Source organism: Phacochoerus africanus, chromosome 12 (genome assembly GCF_016906955.1).
Source record: "Phacochoerus africanus isolate WHEZ1 chromosome 12, ROS_Pafr_v1, whole genome shotgun sequence".
Classification (NCBI taxonomy): Eukaryota; Metazoa; Chordata; class Mammalia; order Artiodactyla; family Suidae; genus Phacochoerus; species Phacochoerus africanus.
The window spans coordinates 20,613,867-20,641,558 of NC_062555.1; the positions used below are offsets into that span (position 1 = coordinate 20,613,867).

General features: G+C 36.9%; 1 protein-coding gene across 3 annotated transcripts in view; it reads left to right on the forward strand.

Annotated features, from left to right (window-relative positions):
* Positions 1–27,692, forward strand: part of AHCTF1 (AT-hook containing transcription factor 1) — a 79,427-nt gene that overhangs the window by 10,318 nt on the left and 41,417 nt on the right. For all 3 annotated transcript variants that reach the window (XM_047754523.1, XM_047754522.1, XM_047754521.1), the window contains 13 exons: positions 501–754; positions 4,223–4,403; positions 8,749–8,956; positions 10,445–10,561; positions 12,301–12,385; positions 13,675–13,828; positions 16,429–16,561; positions 16,654–16,835; positions 17,167–17,228; positions 18,052–18,180; positions 23,839–23,929; positions 25,107–25,196; positions 27,088–27,228. In XM_047754523.1, coding sequence (XP_047610479.1) covers positions 501–754; positions 4,223–4,403; positions 8,749–8,956; positions 10,445–10,561; positions 12,301–12,385; positions 13,675–13,828; positions 16,429–16,561; positions 16,654–16,835; positions 17,167–17,228; positions 18,052–18,180; positions 23,839–23,929; positions 25,107–25,196; positions 27,088–27,228 — 1,827 coding nt within the window. The remainder of the gene's footprint in view (positions 1–500; positions 755–4,222; positions 4,404–8,748; positions 8,957–10,444; positions 10,562–12,300; positions 12,386–13,674; positions 13,829–16,428; positions 16,562–16,653; positions 16,836–17,166; positions 17,229–18,051; positions 18,181–23,838; positions 23,930–25,106; positions 25,197–27,087; positions 27,229–27,692) is intronic.

Consider the following 27,692-nt stretch of genomic DNA (forward strand, 5'->3'; position numbering starts at 1 on the left):
GTATTCTCTTCTCAGATTTTGATCCTCAGAGACAGAATCATGTGTTAAATTTTTAGACTCCCCATAGCATCTAGTTCAACTCTTTAGGTATGGTGTAGTGAAAATAAGAGTTTGGGAGTTTAAACAGACTTGGGGTCCACTTCTGGTCTGGTATTTGTAGCTTTGTGGGTTTGGGGCAAGTTATTCATATAGTTGTATGAAAGTTTAGTTGCCTTAGCTCTGTGTTGAGGTATAACAAGTAGTAAATGAGATAATTCATTTAAACACATAGCATGGTGCCTTTACTGAATGATTACTTTTTATTATTGCAGTAGTAGTTGTTCAATTAATTTGAGGACCACTGTGTTCTGTAAATGCTTAGATTTCAGTTTGGAGATAATATGTAAAGTTTTATATAATGAGCAGTGTATTACATATGTAAAACTGCTGTTTAGTTTTGTTGTGTCCATACATACAGTATTAAAATGAGCGACACTTTTTATTTTTTATTTTCCTTCTAGGGAAAAATGGACTTGCTTGCTTGGCATGTGGTCCACAACTTGAGGTAGTAAATTCTCTAACAGGAGAGCGGTTGTCTGCATATAGATTCAGTGGCGTGAATGAACAACCTCCTATAGTCCTAGCTGTGAAAGAATTCTCATGGCAGAAGAGAACTGGATTGTTAATTGGATTGGAAGAAGTCGAAGGGAGTGTTCTCTGTCTTTATGACCTTGCTTTATCAAGAGTGGTTAAAGCAGTTGTGCTTCCTGGAAGGGTAGGTACTGCCTAAGATATGTGGACTGGAGTTCCCGTCATGGCTTAGCAGTTAATGAACCCAACTAGCATCCATGAGGATGTGGGTTCGATCCCTGGCCTCACTCAGTGGGTTAAGGATCTGGTGTTGCCGTGAACTGTGATGTAGGTCACAGACGCAGCTTGGATCCTGTGTTGCTGTGGCTGTGGCGTAGGCCGGCAGCCGCACCTCCAATTCAACCCCTACCCTGGAAACCTCCATATGCCGTGGGTGTGGCCTTAAAGAGACAAAAAGATATGTGGACATTTTCTACTTTAAAAATTGAACCCCGAAGTTCCCGTTGTGGCTCAGTGGTTAACGAGTCCAACTAGGAACCATGAGGTTGCGGGTTTGATCCCTGGCCTTGCTCATTGGGTTAAGGATCTGGCATTGCTGTGAGCTGTGGTGTAGGTTGCAGACAAGGCTCAGATCTGGTGTTGCTGTGGCTGTGATGTAGGTGGGCTGCTGCAGCTCTGATTCGACCACTAGCCTGGGAACTTTCATATGCCACAGATGTGCCCATAAAAAGCTAAAATAAAATAATAACTTTCTTATTCTTGGTTAGAAAGTTACCAAGTAAAAATAATGATGGCATGTAGTGTTCTAATCTTTCATATGAAATATCATCTGAGTCTTGTTTTTACCTCCAGTTTTGTTTTATCAGGACACTGAAAGTTTATAAAAATGTATATTATATTCATTATTGTGGCATTTTTTTTTTCCCCTCTTATCTCTGTTTTTTTCTTTGAATTTGAGACTATAGCCTTAGAGCAGTATGGAAAATACGTCTTCATTACCATTTAAGATTTGAATAATGTGTTTAAATAGTGGATTCACTTGTATTTACCATTTATTAATTCTAATATATGTGTGCTTTCCATATGCCAGACATTCAGTAGTAATTATAGAAGTACTTTGAATTTGGGTTGTTTCTCCAGCAGATTTATTACAGCTCTTTTTATGTGGTGAGAAAATGTATACATTTAGAGATACAAACAGACAAAAGGGAAGAGTAGAATTCTTTCTTTACATGGTGTGAAAAAAGTATGTACTTAGATATAAAAGTATGTATATGTTTATATGTGTATATATGTATATATGTAATGTATATATAGTCATATAATAGAATTTTTAAAGTTAAAAGGGAGTTTGATAACAAATAATAATGTTTTTATAGTGAGGAAACCAACCCAGTGGGCTAATGTGGGGTCTGAAGTAGTTTATAGCCTCGTATGTTACACATATTTGGCAATGGTGATGATTTTAAAGATGGAATTGGTTTGGCAATTCATTAAGTGCTCACTATAAATCAAGCTCTGTGCTAGACTTTGGGGATAAGTAGATAAATTGAATTTGATCCCTGCTGTCTAAAAAGCTTATAGTCTAGTGGGAGAAGACAGATAGTAAGATTATAATAAAGTAAACATAATAAGTGCTTTGATAAATTTTAGCACTTGGAAGGTGGAGAACACCTGGATAATTACCTACTTAAAAAGATTGGACATTTCATTGCAGGTAGAAAGTCATGGTATATGGAACACTTGGGAAACTATGTTTATTTAGAATGCCTGGGGGAGAGGGAATGGTGGAAGAGGGAGCCAGAAATGGTGAGGATAGAGATTATGAATGGCTTTATTTGCAGTTAGGAGCCTCTTCTTAAAGTCTGTGGTGAAATCATTTTAAGTTTTAAGCAGAACTCTAGAGTAAAAGCACTTTAGTTTAGGGTAGTTCAGATACATAAGGATGATGAACTTAACTGAGGAAATGACATTAGAAATGGAGAAGGTGGGACAGATTCAAAGTGTATTCCAGTGGTAATGTGGACAGGACTTGAATGTTTGGATGAGAGTAACTGAGAAAGGAACAAGAGTTAGATAAATTACTGGTTACTTAATTAGGCGGATGGTTGATATCACATGAAATACAGAAAAGTTTGGGAGAGGAGTGAAGGATACCTTCAGAAAGAGTTCAGTCAACTAGCTCTCTTTTGACTGAGGCACAGTATCTCCTCCTAAATTTGTTTGCTTTTAACTGCCTTATTTTAAAATTAATAAAGGTAGTGTTATCGATTACTTCATGTAGTATTTTTGTGAGGAGTGTAAGCGGATTCCTTACACTTCACTGAGGGAATTAAAGAGAACATACTTTAGTATTTATAGACATTATTACTGTAATTTAGAAAAAGACAGTCCATGTAATTACAGCTTTCAGAATTAGAAACACTAAGGAATGTTTTGTGTACTAATGAAATACAGAGGAAGCTAGGGTTTTGTATGTAATAATAAATTATAGCCTGAAACAGACATTAACCTTACATTAACACATAAAGCCATTGATAACAAATTTCCTCTTTTCTTTTTTTTCCTTTTTCTGCCACACCCAGGGCATATGGTAGTTCCCAGTGATTGAATCTGAGCTGAGGCTTTGACCTACGCCACTGCTACAGCAACACTGGATCCAGGGATCGAACCGGAGCCTCCACAGAGACAGGCTGGATTAATGATCCACTGTGCCACAGTGGGAACTCCTTCCTCTTTTCTTTCTAGGATATTCATCAGTATTTCAGTAGCAGTAACCAAATACTTTAATTATCATATATCATACCTAATTAATTTTTGTGAATTAATAAGAAGCAGAGGGAAAGCTAAGTGTAAACTAAAATATGGACTGTTAGGTGTAGACGTTAAAAATTTGACTCATGAGATGAAAGGGGCACATTTCTCCATAATGTAACTGCAGTACGATTTTCTTTAAGTAATTTCAGTCCTTGTTAAATGTCAGTGATCCAGTTACTGTCATTTAACAGTAAGTCTGTTATAAATAATATTGGCCTTTTAAATAAGGTTTGACCTCTTCAAGCTTTATGGCATGAAAAGGACTTTTTGAAATTTTTTTTAAAGAGTAAGTATTAAGTTTTCTAGAATGATTCATTTTTAGTCTTCCTTAGAGAAGAGGCTGTATACTTAGAGTAGCTGGTTAAGAGTTTTATTTATTTATTTGTTTTCTTTTTTGGGGGGGTTAAGAGTTTTAAAGTGAGAAAAATCTAGGTTTGAGTTTTACATTTACTGTGTAACTCGAATACCTTAGCTAAACTTTCTAAGCCTCAGGGTGTTTCATCTTTAAACAAGTATAATTATGTGTAGTCCAATATCAAAGGGATATCAGAACATTAAAATGAGTCAATTAGCATAATTCCTGGAATATAGTGAGCTCTCAATAAACATCAATTGTTATTCCACCTACATGGTGTAATTCTTATATCTGATGATTTCATTATGTTATTCAGATTCACAAATGTCAGATGCAGATTTGTGATTCTATACTGGAAAATGTTAACAAGGTCTATCTAATTACTAACCTGCCTTAACCTCACAATTTTTGGTTTTATTTTGTATAAGAAACTCATATATTCTCATTTTGTATAAGAAACTCATATATTCTGCTGTCTAGGTAACAGCTATTGAACCTATAATTAATCATGGAGGAGCCAGTGCAAGCACTCAGCATTTACACCCAAGTCTGCGATGGCTTTTTGGTGTGGCAGCTGTGGTAACTGATGTTGGACAGATCCTTCTTATTGACCTGTGTTTGGATGACTTGTCCGGCAGTCAAAATGAAGTAGAGGCATCAGGTAATTAGTTGTTCTGTGCTTGAAACCAAAAATTGAACCTGTGAGTATTCTGATGCAATGAATTGATAGTGGGTTTTTTAGTCAAAAATTTATATAGAAACTTCATGTATCTTTAAAAAAAAAACTGCTCCTATTTTGGTTTTTGGCACTGTGGATATTTTTTGCTTGAGTTATTCTGTCGTATTGATGAAATGTTTATCATCATTGAATGAGATAGGGATGTGTTTCCTAATACACACTTGAATAATATGTTATTAAGTAATTGTCAGAAAAGGGCTAAATATTATAAAAATCTTGATTTTTATCAGACAGTATGAAATCAGCTAACTATGTAGGATCTAATGTGTTTTTGGCATACTTGTTTATGTTGCTGGGTAAGCTCAAGATAGAAATAAAGTAATTTAATAGGAAATAACAGTAATTTGAAAGTCATGTCTCAAAAAATCATATCCTAAAATAGAACTGAACTACTTCAAAAAATGGATATAATTCTCCCCCTTTAATACTGATGCTTATATTTATAAATCTACTCTTTTATACAGTGCCTTTAGTTTTTTGTTTTTATAATTTGAGACTCTTACTTGATTGGCTTATGTATGGAGGAGAGCTAACCTGAAAACTTTAAAAATGTGTATATTATTTATAAAGTTTCAGGAAAGGACTATTATAATCAAGGACCTTCTTGACTTTTAAAGGAATCCTGTAATATTAGTGCAGACCTGTTCATTTATGGATCAGTTAAGAAATAGATACAAATAATATTTTGTTCTAATTTATAATGAGTATATCTAATAAAAACAGTATGTAAGGAAACTAAAACTGCAAGTGGTAAAAATTATATTTAACCAGAAATTGATTAAAGAACCATATTTTCTGAACAGATTTTTTTGCCTGCAAAATATGACCTGAAAAAATTCGATTTGGCAAAAATAATGGCCACATGTGCACTTAAGGAAAAAAGAAACATATGCTGCAGGGTGGCCAGAAAAGAAAAAAAGAAAAAACTTGTATTCATAATTAAAACTCTTCAGATCAAGATAGTATAGTTGAAACAGCTTTTTAGAAGTCAACAGTCACTAATTAAATTCAGCACAAGGATGATTTTATAATGAGATTTTCTGAATTGTGATCACATATCAGAACCACTTCTTAATTATGAGAATTAAGGAGGAAGCCATTGAATTTTATTGCAAACAAAAAAGTTGAGATTTTGAGTTTAATGCAAAGTTGGTTTTTTTGTTTATAGAAGTAATTTAGGATTACAACTATTTAGACTTCACTGAGACAAACATAACATAGAAAATGAAGTTTGTAATATTTATCATACTATAAATATATATTGCAACTTTTCCAGACTTAGCAGTGTTTCTTATGTATCTTTTCACGTCAGTACATATAGAATCTACTTTATTCTCTTGCATAAGTTACAGTATTCTATTGTGTGAACTACTTTTTTTGGCAGAATTTAATTACTTGCTATTTTCTGGGGGAAAAAAATCAGAAGTGCAGTGGATTAGGAGGGTATTCATTTCAGGTACAGTGTGGTATGATTTCCCCCCTTCATAACTGCATTGAGGGAATCTGCCCTTGTACAAGTTATATTGGTAAATCGGCCTGAAAAAAATTTTTTTTTTCTTTGGTTTTTTAGGGCCGTATCTGTGGCATATGGAGGTTCCCAGGCTTAGGGCTCTAATCGGAGCTACAGCTGCCGGCCTACACCACAGCCATAGCAGCGTCAGATCTGAGCCACGTTTGCGACCTACACCATAGCTCATGGCAACACCGAATCCTTAACCCACTGAGCGAGGCCAGGGATGGAACCCACAACTTCATGATTCCTAGTCAGTTCATTTCTGCTGCACCACAACGAGAACGCCCCTGAATTTTTTTTTAATTTAAACATTTTAGACGCCTTCAAGTAGATAAAATAGGAATTCCCACAAACTTGTTAGCTAAGTTCAAGTTAGTTTTCAAAATTTACCATATGTACATCTGTTTTATTTTTTCTTTTCCCACTTCCCTCTTGTATTCTGTATTAATTTAAAGCAAATAATAGTTATTTCACTACAAAATATGATGCCATTTGTGTTCCTTTTTTTTTCCCCCACATCCATGGCATGTGGAGGTTCCCGGGACCAGGAATCAAGCTTGTGCCACAACTGGGGCAACCTGTTGTGGCAGAAGGGAACTTCCACCATTTACCACTCTTAACATCATTAGTAATTCTTTGCTGTAATCTTTTTATTTATTTATTTATTTATTTTTTATTTTTTTATTGGCCAAGCCCATGGCATGCAGAAGTTCCTGGGCCAGGGATTGAACCTGTGTCATAGCAGTGACAATGCCAGGTCCTTAACTAGGGAACTCTTAGTATAGTCTTAATTATTAGTCCATAATCAAATTGCTCTGATTGTCTCTTTTTGCATTTGGATTGTTTGAATCATGATCCAAGCAATGTCCACACATTATATTTGAATGTAGAGCAGTCCTTCCTCTATTTTCTATTTACTTATTTTTATTTTAATTTTTTTGTCTTCTCGTCTTTTCTAGGGCCGCACCCATAGCATATGGAGGGTCCCAGGCTAGGGGTCGAATCAGAGCTGTAGCTGCTGGCCTATACCACAGCCACAGCAAGGAGGGATCTGAGCCGAGTCTGCGACCTAACCACAGCTCATGGCAACACCGGATCCTTAACCGGCTGAGTGAGGCCAGGAATCGAACCTACAACCTCATGTTTCCTCGTTGGATTCGTTAACCACTGCACCACGACGGGAACTCCTCATTTATTTATTTTTAGTGCCACTGACTTGCTGAAGAAGTTAGTTATGTGGTAGAATGCCCCATTTTGGAATTATCTATGTGTCTTCAGGTGGTGTCATTTACATTTTATATTTTCTGCAGATGTAAATTAGCTCTGCTTCGATTCAGATTTAACATTTGGCAGGTGTACTTCAAAAGTGCTAGGTATTTCATAATGTGTCATATTAGGAGGCACGTAGTATCTTGTTTCATATTTAGTAATCCGTGGGTTCAGGTGACAACAACATGATCATTCCTTTTGAAAGTTTCCCATCAACCTTTGTACCTGGTTTTCAGCTGAGGGTGATTTTTGTCCTCTAGATTTTTGGTCATATCTGGAGACATTTTTGGCTGTTACTATCAGAAGGAGACAGTGCTACTGGCGAGTAGTAGATAGAGACCAGGGATGCTGTTAACATCATGTAATGCGCAGAACACCCCCCACAGCAAACAATCATCTGACCAAAATGTCAATAGAGCCAAGGCTGAAAAATCATACTTTAAATTGCTTCATCCCTTGAGATTGTTTCCTAGATGTCTTTATTTCATTGGGGGCTACAAAAATGATGATTTTAAAATTCTGTTAAATCTACGGAAGTGATTTCTCATTAACTAGGGATGTTTGTTTACCCTGAAATACAATTTGTAGGCAGGGTAAATACTAAGTATCTCTTGAAGAACTCTCTTCAGGGTAAGAAGTTGGTACTCAGCTACTTTAAATAGTTCAGTGAGGTCTCTTGTAGGCAAGGAGGGCAGCAACTCATGGGGTTTTATATACTAAATATGTTTCATTTATTTTCATTATTGTTTTTGTGCTCAGAATGTTCTATTTTGCTAATGAAGGCACCTTCATGTAGTCTGACATACTGCCTTTAGATTTTGATAGTTTCCTAGATTTCTGGAACAGGTTATGCCAGGCTCATATATTTTCTGCCCCTGACTTTTGGCACCAGCCATTCTTTAACGGGAATATTGAGGTTGCTAGTTCTAAATTTGAGTAAAGAAACTATCAACTTTATTTATGATTGTTAAGGAAATTGTTTAATCCTTTTTAAAAAAGTATTTTAGGGAGTTCCCGTCATGGCTCAGCAGTTAACAAACCTGACTAGTATTCATGAAGATGCAGGTTCGATCCCTGGCCTTGCTCAGTGGGTTAAGGATCCAGCATTGCTGTGAGCTGTATTGTAGGTCGCAGATGCCGCTTGGATCTGGTGTTGTTATGGCTGTGGTATAGGCTGGCAGTTGTGGCTCTGATTGACACCTAGCCTGGGAACCTCCGTATGCTGCGTGGGCAGCCCTAAAAACAAAAAGGAGTATTTTAGATAATATTTGATGTGTACTGTTAAGATTTTTTTTTAATTACACAATTAAATATATTTTAAAAATTCTAGCCTTTAAAATAAGGCTGGCTATTTTTTGCTATGCTTTGTCATCACTAATCTTATTTTAATTGACCCTAGTAGTTTTCAGTTGCTGCTTCAGTAACGGGTGACAGACTTGCTTTTGTTGTTCATTGTTTGTTAATCTTGTCTTATTTATTTTTTAGACCTTGAAGTTATAACTGGTATCCCAGCTGAAGTACCACACATCAGAGAAAATGTGATGCGAGAAGGCCGCCATCTGTGTTTTCAGTTAGTAAGCCCATCAGGAATAGCCGTTTCAACTCTTAGTTACATAAACAGGACAAATCAGCTTGCTGTAGGTTTTTCTGATGGCTATCTAGCCCTTTGGAATATGAAAAGCATGAAAAGAGAGTAAGTACAACTTCTTTTTGATTATTTGATTATTGTTGCTTTTTGAATATAAGTTGTACTCAATTACTAATGTTCAAAAATAAATATAAAGAGGAATAAGTAGGGTAGATTAATGATTGAATGACTGCATAATTTTCCATTGTGTTAAATTATAACTTGGTGTGATAAAGGAAAGACTTAGGTTGAGTCAGTGTATTTAAAAGGTATTTCAGTCACGCTGGTGTTCAGTTTGCTAATGCATTATGACACTGTAAAGAAAACTATGTATTTGCATAGTATGAATTCTTTCAGAATTAGTTTTGTACATAAGCATATGTTTTAAGCAGTTTAACAGTAGTTAGTTCTTAGTTGATAGAAAAACAAAAGGCTTTTAGAATTTATAGAATGCTGTGTTTAAAAGTTTTTATGCTGTCAGAAACTTCCCCCAAATATAATTATATTGATACTCTTTATTCATCTTTATGTATTGTTAAAATTGCTGAGGAATTAACTCTTTATTAAGGAAAGTAGCTAATAGGCATTACAGGTTTTAAATCTAATCTTTATTAAGAGCTAAGTAGGTACCTACTTGCCTCTTAAGTTGTTAATTTCTTTTTTTCCTAGTAATAGTGGAATGTTTTCTTGAGTAATTTGTCTTACAAATGAGTCAACAAAATAGTCATCCTTCCAAACTTTCTGCTAAATTCATCTCACCAATAAATTTATACATATCTACTTGGCTGTGATTGGCAATAAATGTTTGCCAGGTTTGAAATGAAGGGGAAAGACAGAGATGGAAAATAACAAGATTCTCATCTATACCAGGCCCATATTTTGCTGTTGGGTTCTTTGATAAATATTAGAGCCTTACTAGCCCTTTAAGTAAACATTACCTGTCTTGCACTTCCTCAGATTTTTATGCAAGGTGCCAGTGGTGAAGCGGCAATGCTGTTGCCTAGTAGCTCCCTTTGGGAAGTCCATGTCTACTCTCTTTGCTGATATCCTCTTATCAGCTTTTGTCTTTGGATAGCTCCCAAAGGGCTGGCTTCTGCAGTGTTTCCTTTACCATTATCATCTCTTCAGTAATTATGCTTTTTCAAAGGATTTGTGAGAACTCTCTGGATTCTAGCTTATTCAGTCTTAGTAATGGCGAAATTAACCCTAAGTCCAAGCAGCTGAAATGGAGTGTCATGGCAGTGTTTCATCTCTTTCTGGAGTTAGCTGTTACTGGGAAGCAGTACCTAGTGCATGCATTTATGACTGGTAGGACTAGTTCACACACACACACACATGCATGTGCATTAGTCATTTTAACCCTTCCCAGCTTTACCTGGGGGTGGGTGCCATGCCCATTGTCTTGATGTTTTGTACCCTGAGTATTTTTGAAGATAAGATGATTGTATGATTGTAGTTGCTCTAACCCAAATTCTTACATGAGGCCCCTTCTTCCTTTTTCATGAAATTATAACTCGAAAGTATAAAGTGTACTGATTTTTGTGCCTGTTATAGATACTACACACAATTAGAAGGTGGAAGAGTTCCTGTATATGCTGTTACTTTTCAAGAACCTGAGAATGATCCTCGTAATTGCTGTTACTTGTGGGCTGTTCAGTCTACACAAGATAGGTAAGTGTGATGTATGTGGGGAGTAACACATGTCAAAAATGAAGTAGCAGTTAATTTCTTTTCCAAAGCTTTCTACTATATTGTCTCTCTTTAGTGAAAGCAGCATAATTCAGTGAATTAGTGATAGTTTAAATGACTTTATAAGGTCAATGGTTGTTTACGTGTTTGGGTAATTTTGAGATATGAGAAATTGTGCTTGCTTGACTGGTTTGGATGTTTTTTGTCTTTTTGCTTTTTCTAGGGCCACTTCCTGTGGCATATGGAGGTTCCCAGGCTAGGGGTCTAATTGGAGCTGTGGCCGCCAGCCTACGCCAGAGCCACAGCAACTCAGGATCCGAGCCACGTCTGCAACCTACAACACAGCTGTTACTGGGGAGCAGTACCTAGCGAGGCCAGGGATCGAACCCGCAACCTCATGGTTCTTAGTTTGATTCATTAACCACTGTGCCATTACGGGAACTCCCTGGATGTTATTTCAAAGAGTAAGCCAATTCACATGAGTAGGCAACTTCTTAATCCCTAGGCAATTTTTATGGCCTTCTGTGTTCTCTTAAAGGGAACATTTTTTTCTCTTTTTATAATCTCATTCCTTTTTTCTCTTTGTTGTGTATTCTCTCATTTTTATGTATCCCTGCTGTGTTTTCTAGTCCTTCTGCTTCCTAGGGTTAATTTGGTTAAATTTTCCGGGTCCTTCATAAGCTTTAAATTTGTCCCAACTATAGCTTGTGAGATTGTGAGAAATCTTTCCTTTCAATTTAATTCCTAACTGGTTAAGCTTGTTCATTTCAGGTGCTAGAACAGTGTAAGTATTTATTAATTTTCTCTTATTTTTCATTGGTGTTTAGTTCTTTCTCTGATGATCAATGAAACAGTTAAATCTGTGGTATAAATGCTGAGATCTTGGTAACTTGTTACTCCCAGTACTTTGTTTTCTCAAGTCCATTCTTTCTTAGAGTCTGGATACCTGAATTGTGGACACTTTGGGTTTTTGTGTTAGATATTCTCACTTAAAGGTTTTGTCTTACACTTTAGTAAGTCAGTGAAGGAAGAATTGATCTGTCACTTTGAAATTTGTCAATCTTTGAGGAAAACTGAAATGGAAAGATAGAGACAGCTATTGGGATATTCCTCGTTAGGTCAAATCCACATTTCTGTCGATCTGAGTGTAATGTGGGCCAGCAGCAAATTGAGTAATGTGCCTTGTGAAGGCTCCATGTAGTGATGGAGAGGGGACGTTTGTCTGAAAAAGTTTTTACCCCATTTATTTTTTTCCAATACTGCCTAACTAAAGCACACCTATTGAAGACAGGAAGAAGGAAAATTGGGTAAATAATTATAGTCTTCAGCCATATTACGGTCATCTAAAATAGCCAAGCAAGGTGTTCCTGGTGGCACAATGGGTTAAGGATTTGGCAGTGTCACTGCTGTAGCTCAGGTCATTGCTGTGGTTCTTCCCTGTGAACTTCGGCATGCTGCAGGTGCAGCCAAAAAATAAAATAAAACATGCAAATAAGATCAGCTTCAGTTAATTAGAATCAATAGAAGATTGACAGTCATTATTCCTAAGGAATGTATTTTTTGTGAAAATAACCAAGTAAAACTAAATTCTTCACAGAGACCTGTTTTGTCACTTGCACTAAATATTGTATGCAAACTAAATTTATTTGGACACTAAGAAGTGTTTAATGTATTAATATGATATTTAGTATTTCTTCTCAGCTAATTTCTGTTTCTTTCAGTGAAGGGGATGTTTTGAGTTTGCATCTACTTCAGCTGGCCTTTGGTGACCGGAAATGTTTAGCATCAGGACAAATCTTATATGAGGTAAATGGTATTGGTAATATGGCTTCATAGTACTGTTTTCATTGTTTGCCTGTTTCAAGTCTTTAAGATACTGAGATGTTGAACTGTTCCTTTTCTATTTTAGTTAATACGGTATTCATAATATAATGTAAAAAAGATTAGGCTTCAGGAAACCAGTATTTTACCATGGTAGCAATCTTTAAATATCCAGGATATTGGATAAGACTCAAGCTTGCCGCCTAATTGGTAACTCCACTTTGTTGCTCCAACATAATAAGCAGTAAGCTGTGGGGTGACTTAATACCTAGTCTTGGCACTTAAAATCACAGTTGTAAAAGAGGGTAAATGTATCTAGTGTTTTAGATGACTCTTTTTTCTGGTTGAATTCTTGAGGAAATAGTGAGGTGTTGCTAATAGTCATATTTGGTCAGCCATCACTTCCCTTTCTCTAGAACAGGCTTGCTTAACCTGGTATTTGAGTGTAAGTGGTTGGGTTTTAGGGAACCCATGAAGCCCCTGAATTATGTGTGGCATTTTTATGATTACAGTCCCTGTTGTCCCCCCCAATCCTCCAGTTCCACATCCGTGGATTCAACCAATTGCAAATCAGAAATGGGTGGGGGTTCCAGAAGGTTCCAAAAAGCCAAACTTGAATTTGCCGTGCCACAGCAATTACTTAAATAGCATTTACGTTGTATTAGGTATTCTAAGTAATCTAGAAATAAAGTTTGTGAGAGGGTGTATGTAGGTTATATTCATATATGCTATTTTATATGAGAAACTTGAGCATACCCAGATTTTGGTATCCTGAATGGGGTCCTGGAACCAGTCCCATGGGGATAACAAGGGACAACTGTATGCATTTTGGGGGGAAATTTTCATAGCCTTTGGCAGATACTTACAGGAATCGATGAGCGGAAAAAAAAAAAGTAAGTACTACTGTTTCAGAGCAAGAATTTCAGTGAGAACACAGAAATAGGTTTGCTGGCTTAGAGTATATATATGTATAATTTTATTGCTTAGTCCAGTTTACACCCCAATCAGTAGTGCATGAAGTCTCCTGTGTTGGATGATAGCTTTCGAAGATTTATTGGTGATTATTTTTCAGAGACCAAATTTAGCGTTTTTATTTGTGTTTTATGCTACATAAAATTTTAGAGCCCTTTTCAATGACTTGTTCTCTTTCAGTCTTTAACTTTTTTGTTTTCTTTGTATGGTATGAAAACTGGGGGGGAGGGGCATATAATATTAGAATGGCTTTTTCTTAGAATCCTAATAAAATATAGATTCGTGTACATTTTATGTTTCAGGGGTTAGAGTACTGTGAAGAAAGATACACACTGGACCTCACAGGTGGTGGCATGTTTCCTGTGAGGGGGCAGACTGGTAATACCAAACTTTTAGGATGCCAGAGTATAGAGAAATTTCGATCTCATGGTGACAGGGAGGAAGGCATGAATGAAGGTTAGTTACAAGTACTCATTATAAATCATGTGACTGCTTGATTTAAGATTTATCTCGATTTAAGATATACAACCGGTATTGGTTTCTAGAGTTCCTACTCCTGGCATTTAAGAAGTTAGAGTAGGAGTTCCCGTCGTGGCGCAGTGGTTAACGAATCCGACTAGGAACCATGAGGTTGCGGGTTCGGTCCCTGCCCTTGCTCAGTGGGTTAACGATCCGGCGTTGCCGTGAGCTGTGGTGTAGGTTGCAGACCTGGCTCGGATCCCGCGTTGCTGTGGCTCTGGTGTAGGCCGGTAGCTACAGCTCCGATTGGACCCCTAGCGTGGGAGCCTCCATATGCCGTGGGAGCAGCCCAAGAAATAGCAAAAAGACAAAAAAAAAAAAAGAAGTTAGAGTAGTAATTGTTTGTAGAAATTTTTCAGGTCTGTATGAGATACAAGCTATTTCTTGTTCTCCAGATTGCTCTGTGAATAGATTATGAAAATGAGGGACCCTTATATTTTAATTCAGCTCTCAAAACAGACTCACCAAAAAAGGTCTTTAGTTTTGACCAGTGTGTTCAGATAGTCTCTGAATAGTCTATGAATTATGTTTACTTCTGTTTGAGGGGGGTGAAGGAGAAAAAGATAGCTTTTTTGTTGTTGTTGTCTTTTTAGGGCCAAGCTCATGTCATATGAAGGTTCCCAAGATAGGGGTCCAGTCGGAGCTGTAGCTGCCAGCTTACGCCAACCTACGCCAGAGCCACAGCAGCGCCGGATCCAACCCACCGAGCAATGCAGGGGATCAGACCCGAGTCCTCATGGGTACTGGTTGGGCTCGTTAACCACTGAGCCATGATGGGAACTCCAATGATAGCTTTTATTGAGTTGCAGGCAAGGGGGTCACAGCAAGCTAATGCCTTAAAGACTGTGCCCCTGCCTCTTCTTTTTGAGACATATGGGCAAACATGCTTTGATTGCCTTGAAATTTTCTGTCTCCTTTAGTGTCATTCCTTCTCCCTGGTAAACACCTGGCGTAGTGAAAATTGCATAGATTTTAGAATCCAACCAACATGGATTCAAATCCCAGCTCTGTCCCTGGTTGTGACCTTTCACTAATTAACGTTTGTGACTAAGTCTCTGGATTCTTTTTTTTTTTTTAATTGAAATATAGTTGATTTAGGAGTTCCCGTCGTGGCGCAGTGGTTAACGAATCCGACTAGGAACCATGAGGTTGCGGGTTCGGTCCCTGCCCTTGCTCAGTGGGTTAACGATCCGGTGTTGCTGTGAGCTGTGGTGTAGGTTGCAGACGCGGCTCGGATCCCGAGTTGCTGTGGCTCTGGCATAGGCCGGTGGCTACAGCTCCGATTCAACCCCTAGCCTGGGAACCTCCATATGCCGCGGGAGCGGCCCAAGAAATAGCAACAACAACAACAACAACAAAAAGAAAAAAAGAAATACAGTTGATTTACAGTGTTGTGTTTTACAGCAAAGTGGTTGAATTATACATACACGTATATATTCTTTTTCATGTTCTTTTCCATTATGGTTTATTATAGGATGTTGAATATAGTTTCCTATGCTGTACAGTAGGACCTTGTTGTTTATCCTTTCTGTGTATACTCATTTGCATCTGCTAATCCCAAACTCCCAATCCATCCCTCCCCCGCCCACCTCCCCTTCAGCCATCACTATGTCTGTTCTCTGTGTCTATGAGTCTGTTTCTGTAGATAAGTTTATTTGTGTGTGACTGAGCCTCTCTTTATCTGTGAGTAGTATAATACAGTTACACCCTCTGCAAAGGGTGTCGTGAGGATTAAATGTGATAATACAATAGGTTTATTCAGTTCTGGGAATGCTCACAGGGTCCTGGGTTTGTTTGTTCTTACTGGGATTCATTCTCACAGTTAGCTCATTCATCCCAGACATGTCCTATCTCCTAGTCCCACATCTGTATTTGTGATCCAGTTTTCACATCCAACTAAATGTCAAAATAGAACTTCCTGAACTCTGTCTCTTCTTATTCCCCACTCAGCAGCTTCTTTTTCATATTTTCCATTAGTTGTGCCTCAGATTTTTACTTTCCTCTTTCCTTCTACTCATCTCTTGACTTTGTTCTTATCTTTCCATTCCAGCCACCATGCATGTACTTGTCTCCCCGCCCCCCCTTTGCCGTATAAGACTAGGATTCTAGTCTTTCTTAACTACAATTCTTCTAAGAATTAAGCCCTAATGCCTTAAAGTATCCATTTTAGGTATTGATAGTCTCTGGTACTGATGATTCATTCTTGGGAGAATTTGAATTCTTAGGTACATTCAAATTATTTTCTACTTTCTACCTGTAATACCTCAAAGTTGCCAAAGATTTAACTGAAAGCATGCCAGAGATACAACTTTTCTGATGAGTACTTTTAATAAGGTCTTCTTGAAATAGAAAAGCAGTCAAGATACAAGTGAATGAATCTCTTCTTAGAGAACAAATGATAGAAATGTGTTTTGAAAAATCAAATCCAATATGAATTAAACCTCTTAGTTTATGAGAAAATCTTGGTCTAATTTTATTTGGGGGATTTAGTTTGAGATAATTCTAGTTTTTTAAAAAAATATCTTCTTTTCTTTTAGCTCTGTCTCCTGACACCAGTGTTTCAGTCTTTACCTGGCAGGTGAATATATATGGACAGGGAAAGCCATCTATATGTTTGGGACTTTTTGACATAAATCGTTGGTATCATGCACAAATGCCAGATTCGTTAAGGTATGATTCCCTGTCTTGCTCTCTTACTATTTTTAAGAATTTTTATGTGTAACAATTCATTGATTCAGTAATTCTGTAAAATTTTCATTTAGATCTGGAGAATATCTACATAATTGCTCTTATTTTGCATTGTGGTCACTGGATTCTGTTGTAAGTAGGACTTCTCCACATTACGTCTTGGATGTATTAGTACACGAGAGAAGTTTAAGTCGAGGAGTTCCTCCTTCATATCCACCTCCTGAGCAGTTTTTTAACCCAAGTACTTATAATTTTGGTATGTATTTCCTTATTACTACTTTTTGAGAAAAATTACATGCAAGAGTATGTATGTGTGTGTATTTATGCTGTGTGTATAGTTATTGTTCATTTCTCATTGTTAATATATGGTTAAGAAGTTAATTTGATATGTGCACAAGAATTTAATGTTCGTATATGTTTTATAGAAAGATTATTACTATTCTGAATTTACTGGAAAAGATATTAACTATTTCTCCTTAAGTGCACTTGTGATAAGGTTTGGTATCATGTTAGGGATAGAAATGCATGGACAAATTTTTGCCATCTCAAATATAATATGTAAGCGGATTTTTTTAAATCTTTTTTAGATGCCACTTGTTTGTTAAACTCAGGAGTTGTTCATATAACTTGTACTGGCTTTCAGAAGGAGGTAGGTAACAACCAACAAATTAGACAGTTTCTTCTTGAATGGAAGTCAGGTCATGGATTTAAACTTTACTTTGTGCTAATTATATAAACTCTTATTTCATCTTAAATGGTAGCTTCAGCTAGGCTTATGAGGTTAGCAGCTAGTAGAACCAGTCACTGAGGTATTGGGATGGTCTTAGCAGCTTTATGTGGATTTTAGCTCTTGAACCCCAAGTAAAAGAGTGCAGTAGGTCAGTGCCATCACATCCCCTATTAATCTGCCCTCTTAATTCTCTTCATTCTCAGAAAGCCTGTGAGGAAATGAAATGATGCAAAGAAGGTACCTAGCACAGTGCCTAGCATAGAGTGGGTTATGTCTCAATATGTTGAAAATACTTTTCCAGGAAAACACGAAGTGGCAGATCCTTTAAGTGATAACCAGCTAGATGTGAATGAATGCCGTATTTATACTTCATATCAGATCTCTTTCCCATTAGACCAAGAGGAATAAACTGCAAGATTTTTCTTTTGTGGGTGGTATGTTTAAGATCTGTAACCAAGTCTTTGAGCTTTATAGAAGGTAACAGGGTTACCTTGCAGATAAACTACTTACTCTTATCAGTAATATTATTTGTAACTAGCAAGCATTGGTTACCTCAAGAACCTCTAAGTTCTTTTCCTTACAAGAACAAAAATGTAGTCTTTTACAGTTCTCATTCGGTGTCTATTCAAAATGTTATTCAAAATGTTAAATATAAAGTAGGGTGATGAGTTTATTAATTATTCTTAAATTTGATTATTTGAATTGAGCATTTATTGATATCTTATTATTCAATCTGTTATAGACTTTGACTTTTTTGAAGAAATCAGGACCATCTCTCAATGAAGTCATTCCGGATGGTTATAATCGATGTCTTGTGGCTGGCCTTCTCTCACCAAGACTTATTGATATTCAGCCTTCCAGTTTAAGTCAGGTGGAGAACTTTTGACTCTATTATTTCTTTTGGATCATATGTTATTAGCTTTTTATTACAATGAAAAATATATTAGATAATTTCTGCAAAAGTAGGTTGAGTAGTATAATGCCAGCTCTTCATTTTTGTCAGTAGCTATAGTCTTGGGGTTTGTCTTAAAAATCATACCTCTAGGACCCTATAGGCCTAACTTGACACCAGGTCTATAGGGTATTGAGCACATCATGGCTGCATCACACATGTCATGAGTAGAAATTGCGACAGTCTAGGGGCCATTTTCCAGTCACCGGAGAGAACAGCATAGGTGCAAGAGAATAAGACCCCATGAGGAGAAATCTTGACTTAGGTTGACTCTTGTCGTCTGCAGCAGTTAATTGTCCTTGTATCAGCTTCGCTGGGAAATGCAAATTCTTGGTTCCTACCCTAGAGCTATTGAATCAGAAGCTCCAGGAGTAGAGCCTAGCAATTGTGTTTTAATAACCTCTTGATGTGATTTCTGATGCAGTATTTTAAGAGTCATTACATTATAGAAACGAGTGTCTTGTGAAAGCCTATTGGTGAAGATTCCAGGTTCCTGCAAAACATAATAGTTACTCAAGTCAGACTGAGTTGTGAAGGCAAAAATCTTAATTTCCCAATGGGTAGTTATAAATTCACTCACAGTTTTCCTCGTCCCAATACATTTTATTAGTTAGGAGACAAATGCATTGACTAGTGACAACTTATATATAATTCACATTTATTTTAACTTGGTTTTTGCTAATAAAATCTGCTAAAAGAAAGTAAACCAATCCCAGGTCATTTTCCTGTGGAGAAAGAAAATGTTAACTCTTTCTCCTCAAGTAGAGTTTTATTTCATTATTATTATTATTATTATTTTGCCTTTTCTAGGGCTGTACCTGAGTGAGGCATATGGAGGTTCCCAGGCTAGGGGTCTAATCTGAGCTGTAGCTGCCGGCCTGCACCACAGCCACAGCAACATGGGATCCTAGCCTCGTCTGCGACCTACGCCACAGCTCACAACAATGCCGGATCCTTAACCCACTGAGCGAGGCCAGGGATTGAACCCGAAATCTCATGGTTCCTAGTCGGATTCGTTAACTGCTGAGCCATGACAGGAACTCCACAAGTAGTGTTTTAATTACAGGTGTGTAGCATAATGAATAATTACAGGTATACAGCATAATGAATTGTTGGAAAAATAGCTTTTAGATATCAAATGAAATGTAAATAGTGCTACTAACAACACCTGCCATTGGAATTTAATTTCATGGAATTAAGAGAAATTCATTATTACTATTGTCAGGAGATTTTTTTTCTGTCCCCTCCCTTTTATATTACTGTACCAAGTAAATAGTCACTCTGTGGTAATGCACATTCATCCCTCAGTATCCTTGGAAGATCAGTTCTAGGATCCCAAAATCTAAGGATGCTCAAGTATCTTACATAAAATGGCAGAGTATTTGCATATAACTCATGCACGTCCGCCATAGACTTTAAATCATCTCTAGGCTTAAAAGTACATAACACAACAGCTGGCACACAACAAACTCAAGGGTTTTTTTGGTTTGTTTTTTGTTTTCTGTTTTTGAGGACCACACCCGTGGCATATGCAAGTTCCCGGGCTAGGGGCCAAGTCAGAGCTGCACCTGCTGGCCTACACCACAGCCACAGCAACACAGGATCTGAGCCACGTCTGTAACCTACACCACAGCTCGTGGCAATAGCAGATCCTTTACCCACTAAGCGATTCCAGGAATTGAACCTGCATCCTCTTGGATCCTAGTTGGGTTCGTTAACTGCTGAGCCATGAAGGGAGCTCCTCACCGGATGTTTTTTGTTTGCAGCGTGGATGCTGATATGGAGGGCTTACAGTGGTTATCTACATTAACTTTTTTTTTTTTGTCTTTTGTCTTTGTTGTTGTTGTTGTTGTTTTTGCTATTTCTTGGGCCGCTCCCGCGGCATATGGAGGTTCTCAGGCTAGGGGTCGAATCGGAGCTGTAGCCACCGGCCTACGCCAGAGCCACAGCAACTCGGGATCCGAGCCGTGTCTGCAACCTACACCACAGCTCACGGCAGTGCCGGATCGTTAACCCATTGAGCAAGGGCAGGGACCGAACCCGTAACCTCATGGTTCCTAGTCGGATTCGTTAACCACTGCGCCACGACGGGAACTCCTACGTTAACATTTTTTAGGCCCACCAATGATATGGGGATAGGAGATAAGTGGCTATGGTGCGATATTCCATTTTTTATCCACAATTAACAGGAGTTTTTTTTTTTTTTTTTAAGAGAAGCCTATTTGGAGGTGAGCAGCTTTACAAGAAAGTCTCATTCTTCCATCAGCTGGATCATGTCCAAGATATTTTACCTGAATTTCTTGACCCAACTTCTAATCCTAAAGCAGTGGAGTGTTTAATTTTTTTGTTGATCAGGTTGTGTGTTATGAAGTGGTGCTGCAGTCACGTTGGGATATAGTTTAACTGTTACTCCAGTGTCTCTGCTCCATATTCCGATTCTTGCTCTTGATTATCTTTGCAGATTTCAGTAATGGAGTCTCTTGCTTTGCACATAGCATTGGGTGTTGGTGCAAATAGAGACCATATTTCTTCATCTACCTAATAGTTACTGCTGTTTCCGCCTGAAGATTTTTGTAAATGATTGCTGCTTGGTCTAGCAGGTTTTGCTTTTTGTTGTTGGTGGTGGTGGTCTTTTTGCCATTTTTTGGGCTGCTCCCTTGGCATATGGAGGTTCCCAGGCTAGGGGTCTAATCGGAGCTGCAGCCGCTGGCCTACACCACAGCCACAGCAATGCGGGATCGGAGCCACGTCTGCAACCTACACCACAGCTCACAGCAATGCCGGATCCTTAACCCACTGAGCAAGGCCAGGGATCGAACCCGCAACCTCATGGTTCCTAGTTGGATTCGTTAACCACTGAGCCATGACGGGAACTCCGGGTTTTTTTTTTTTTTTTTTTTTGATAATGGAGTCTGAACAGTTTCTATAGCAGGTCCACTTTTCTAGACACTTGAGATTTTGAAATAGTTTTATTAATAATCTTTTGTTTATTGTGAGTAGTATGGTCTTTTTTTAGCCTATCTACTTGGTGAATTTATTAAGAGAATTGTTAATACATGGTGTAGAAGAAATCTGTTCTTTCTGTTTAATGGCCCTTGAATAATAAAGTTGGATTAACTAGAACAATCTAACTTTGGGCGGTGCATTTGCATTTAAGCTAGTAAGCTTCCATTCCTCTCCCCTTTAGGAGAACAGCAAAGTTGAAAAACACCGGATTCAAAATGGCTTTATGCAGCTCTGACTTAGGTTTATTAAAAGACTTTCGGTAAATTTTGACCTGGTGGCTCTGCTTATAGGGCCTTTTGGTCGTTAGGGAATGAAACTGACTACCCCTCCCTACCACAGCCTCCAAATTAGTGAGGTCTGGGAACTGTTCATCATCCTTAAGGAACTGGGCACTCTTAAGTGCTCTATTTAATTTTTCTGCTTTAGGGAATTAATACTGATTCCCCCCCCCCATTATACATTTTTAAACTTACAGTAGTAATATCTAAGTTTTAAAAAGAAAAATGAAGTGAGGAAAATTACCCATAATGCAGCCATGTTAATGAAACAGCATTTTTTTCCTGTGATTGTTTTAAATCTGGTAATCCAACCTATGGTTTTTTTCTTTACCACTTATATAGACAGTTACTTGAATAATTTGAATTCAGAAAATTGACTATGTGGAAGCATGCAAATACTGGTATTTTGTTGACCCTTTTTTTATGTATCTTTTAAAAAACTGTATTCCCAGAACAGACCAAATGAAGCTGTCTTTGTTAGTAATGCATATATTAGAGGTAAAACACAAAAAAGCGAGAACGTGATTCCTCTAAAAGGCTGGAGAGTGATTATCACTCTCCACTGAAAAGGATGGGAGAGGTGGGTAGGATTTGCTTAGACAGGTAGGATGAGACTGAGGCTTCTGAGAAAGAGTCTAGACTGGGGTCGTCATCAGTGGTTTCATCACTGTCCACTTGGTAGTTATTTGTTAGTTGTATGTATGGTATTTGACTTTTTGGATCTCTTTCTCTCTCCATACACATGAAAAGGATGGTATCATATATGCAAAATTCATATATTGTTAGGACTTGTTGTATTAATTACTTTTTTTTTTGCCTTTTAGGGCCGCACCCATGGCATATGGAGTTCCCAGGCTAGGGGTCTAATTGAAGCTGTAGCCACCAGCCTACACCACAGCCACAGCAACGCAGTATCCTTAATCCACTGAGCAAGGCCAGGGATTGAACACGCAACCTCAGATTTGTTTCCACAGTGCCACAATGGCAATTCCTATTAATTACATATTTTTAAGTTTCATGAAGTTGTTACTTTTATAGAAATTCTTTGTAAAATATATAGATATTTACCCTGTCATAAATCATACAGATATCTTCCTCGCTATTTCCTCTTCATTGCTTTATTCTTTTACCTCATTCAAATTTAATAATTTTATTGTCAAATGCATTTTAAAGCTCTGGTTTAAAATTTTTTTTCCCTAACACCTAAATGTTTAACATTTAAGGCTATAATTCATCTTTATGTATCAATTCAGGTAAAGTTTCGGTTTTCTTTATCCCAGATGATTTGTCCAGCTCTGCTACACCATTTGTGAAATAGAACTCATAATAACCTTTTCTCAAGCTAACTGAAATACCATCTTTATCTGATAAGTCTGTTTCTACTGGGTTCCATTTCCATGTTTTTATCTTTTTTTTTTTCTTTTTCTTTATAGGGCCCCACCCGAGGCATGTTGAGGTTCCCAGGCTGAGGGGCTGAATCGAAGCTGTAGCTGCCGACCTACACCACAGCCACAGCAACGCCAGACCTGAGCCGAGGCTGCAACCTACACCACAACTCACAGCAACACCGGATCCTTAATCCACTGAGCAAGGCCAGGGATTGAACCTGCGTCCTCATGGATACTAGTCAGATTAGTTTCTGCTGTGCCATGACAGGAGCTCTGATTTTTTTTGTGCATTTTCATCACCTCTCCTCAAACCCCATAATCACTAGTGGTCAGTTCCTTTCTCCCTTCTGTCTCCTAGCCTTTGGAAACCACTAATCTGCTGTTTTTATGGATTTACTTGTTCTAGAAACTTCATATAAATGGAATCAAATGATACGTGGCCTTTTGTGACTAAATTCCTTGACTTAGCACAGTGTTTTCAAGGTTCATCCATATCATAGATCAGTACTTCATCCTGTTTAATGCTGAGTAATATTACATTGTACAATCTACCACATTTTATTTATCCATGCTTCAGTTGAAGGGCATTTAGGTTGTTTTCACTTTGGCTATTGTGATGCTTCATATACAGTTTTTATGTGGACACGTGCTTGTTTTCATTTCTCTTTTGGGGAACTACCAGACTATTTTTCAAAGTGCCTATCCCATTTTACGTTCCCACCAGCAGTGTATGAGGATTTTCTACGTTATCACCAGTGCTTGTTGTTTTTTTGTTTATACTTATCCTAATGAGATGTAATAATTTTAAACACTGTAAAATATTATATTCTGAACTAGAACTTGCTACCTCTGTCTCTAATCACATATCCTTTCTTTTTTCTTTTATTGTTTAATTCATGGTTTAGGAAGAACAGTTAGAAGCTATATTGTCGGCAGCAATCCAGACAAGTTCTCTGGGACTTTTGACTGGATGTATCAGAAGGTGGATAACAGAAGGTAAGATTGTGCTTTTTAACAATTTAGAAATACTTAACTTGATTTTGTGATAATTGTAGGTTTACATGCAATTAAGATAGGTACCGTTCACACACATACACACACACACACCCACACACCCACACACCCATATGGTAAGATCTGGCAAATCTCTAGTACTTTATGACATCCACGATGGCTCATGTTGCTTTTTTATAGCCATGCCTACTACTTCCTCACCCCTATTCCTATTGCCTGCAACTACTCATTTATTCTGTTTCTATAATTTGTCATTTCAAAAATGTTCATAAATGGAATCCTACAGTATGTAACCATTTATTTTATTTATTAACTTTTGGCTGTGCCTGTGGCATGTAGAAGTTCCCGGGCCAGCGATCTGACCTAAGCCACTGAAATGACAATGCTGGATCCTTAACCTGCTGACTACAAGGAAACTCCCAGTGTAGTCTTTTAGAATTGGCTCTTTTTACTCAGAAAAATTCTCTGGAGGATTCATTCAAGTTGTGGGCATTTTTCTTTACAAACACACACTTCATACACGTGCACCTTGTTTTTGTTCTGAGCATTTGAGAATAAGTTGAAGGCATCATTCTTCTTTACTCATAAATATTTCAGTGTATTTCCTTCCAAGAATGAGGATATTTACTTAAAAACTACTTTGCATTTATAAAGAAAGAAAACTGATATAATACATGCTATTATCTGGTTTGTAGACATTATTGAAATCTCACTAATTGTCTTAATAATGTCCTTTGTAACATTTTTAGGGAGGGGGGATTTAGAATCCAATCCATAATATATTTTGTATTTCGTTTTCATATCTTTTTATTCTCAGTCTTGTATAATTCTTAAGGCTTTGTCTTTTAAGAAATTGAGATTTTAAAAAAATATAAGTCCATTACTTTGTAGACTGCCCATCAGTTTGTGTTTGTTGAATTTTCTTTATGATGAAATTCCGGTTTCACGTTTTTCAGAGCAGCGTTACTTGAATTGTTGTGCTCCCTGACTTAATACCCTGAGGATACATGATGCCAGTTTGTCTCCATTAATGTTAATGTTAATGTTGCTCAGTTGGTTAGAGTGGTTTCTTTCAAGTTTCTCCACTGAGAAGTTCCTAAAGTTTTGTTTGTCATTAGTAATCATTCTTTATTTTTTTCCTTTCATATTTGCAAATAAGAACAACCAAATTCTGCTGCTAATTTGCGCTTTGTTCTTGAATGGACATGGAATAAAGTAGTTTTCACAAAAGGGGAATTTGACAGACTATGTAAGTATTACATTAAAAAATTAATTTTTATGTTTAAAGTACATCATCTTTTTTTTTGGCTGCCCTGCAACATAGGGAGTTCCTGGGCTAGGGGTCAGATCTGAGCTTCATTTGCAACCTGTGCCACAGCTGTGACAGCACCGGATCCTTTAACCCACAGTGCCAGGCTGGGGACTGAACATGTGTACTGTTGTCACTGCAGAGATGCTTCCCACCCCATTGCATCACGTCAGGAATCCCCGTAATAATGATTTTTAATCATTTTGAACTTAAAACTCTTTTAAGGATGTCCCAAAAGAACGCTATTTCTTTTTACATTAGAGTGACAAAATGATTTTTTTGACCAAGATTTTGCAACAGATTGTTTAAATTGGCAGCACGTTAGATATGTCTGAAATAGCAAGTTTCATATTTATACCTTACTTGACTTTTGGTCTTAGGAGTTTGATTTATAAAATATACTGATTGTAAGAGTAAAGAAAAAATGACAGTTAATCTCTGAGTTTTATTCATTTTCTATTTAAAATATTTGCTAGTATAAAGAAGCTGAATAGCAGGGCAAAAACTCATCACCTCTGCCTTCTACTAACACATGTCATTGGTTGTGCCAACTCTTGTTTATTGGTCTGTTTTACATTTTGAGTTTTTTGTTATCCTGTGAATATTAAAAATCCATTATGCTCAATTAGTGCAGAAATAACATTGAAAAAGTAATGTAGATTGCCCTGTACCTGAAAGTAAAATTTAAGTTTATTTAGAAGTGTGTGTGTATACATATATATATATGTTTTTGTTATTAGTGTTATTGTGTTATGATGAAGGAATAGATGGATGTTTTAAAAATGTTATTCTTAGTAAAGGATTTTTAAAGCAACAGGATTTGATAGGAAGACAGTTCTATAGTATTTTTAGGTAGGACGTGCTTACACAAAACTGTACACATGAAGTAAGTAACTTACAATATTTCAGTAATCACAGTGCATTTGAAGCCTGGAACACCTGATAATTCATAATCAGGGTAAAAAAATTTTTTTTGAGAAAATGTTTTCAGCGCTGATTATGTAAGGTAAGGTATATAAAAAATAATTAACTCGGTTTATAAATTGTATACCTTTGTTATGCTTTGAGCATATGTTTCAGGGTTGAACTTGGTAGCTCAGATACTCTTACTGCTTTGAGCTTCATTGATGGTTAATGGAGTTGTTCTTTTAAACTAAGAATAATTAAAATACAAAGCATAGTACTGGTATTTGAAATGTATTGGAAGTAAAGCAAATGATTTGAGGAAGTACTTAGAATTAAGATATTTGTTTTCTGACCCAGTGACACATTATATAATTAAATCTTACCTAAAATTTTATCTAAAAAGATGTACCCAATAGCAGCTAAAAGAAATTCCTCCAAAAATGCTTTTGCAAACTCAGCCTTGAGTTTGAAATGAAAGGACAGCTGAGTCTGCAATGCATTATAGCAAGCATGTAATTATATTGTAATACATTACTGAGTCCTAGTTTCAGTGTCCCATTTTTGAAGACTGGAGGTGAGAGAAAGATAATCACCGAGTGACATAGTACATTAAAAAATCTGATATAAAAGATTTATTTCAAGGAGAAGCATTTAGTGAATATAACTGATTTCTAGTGAATCTGAAGTTGAATCTATCACTTTCCTCTGTACTCACATATTGCTTACTTCATTCTACACGTTTAAAATTTGTATCTGTTCCTTCTGGATTCCTTGAGGGTATTTATCATCTGAAGCTTGTCTTTGTAAACCTCATAATGTATAGACTAATTCTGTGGTTTTTAGGATTTGAGATATTTTGCATTTGTGATTTTAATTAATGCAGGTTTACTGTGTCAAAACTAATCTTATATTTTATCCTTGAAAGGTGCACCATTATTTGATGGTTCTTGTCGTTTCATCGATCCACAGACTATACAGTCTATCCAGCAGTGCAGTTTACTTCTTAGCAACCTTAATACAGTCTTAAGCTGTTTTGCAACGGAGGCCCAAGAGATCACTGAGAGAGGTGTGCTCCTTATCTTGTATAAATGGATATTTTCTTGAATTTTACTTCCTTTGAGAAAAATAAATTTCCTGTATATTAGATGGATCATTGGGCAAAGAGGCCATCATTTCTCAAATGGCGGAATTTTTTTTTTTTTTTTTTAATGAAAAGCTACATAATGTTAATTAGATGTGCCATGAGCGCACAATTAAATGCACTTGGGAATTTGGGAGTTAAATGTAAGAATTGTTAAGGTAGTATTACTCATTGTAGAACTTCAAATTTTAAAGTTATATGTAAGATTTTATTCATAGAGTTATGATTTTTCTCATCTATTTTGCCATGTAAATAAAATAGCCTATTTCATTTAAACGCCTGGTTTGAAGAACCTGTATTAATGATACAGTGCTAGTTTGTTTTAATGTATAAATTTGACTACCAAAATTAACTAAATGGAAGTATAGTTAATATGGAAGCATATTTAC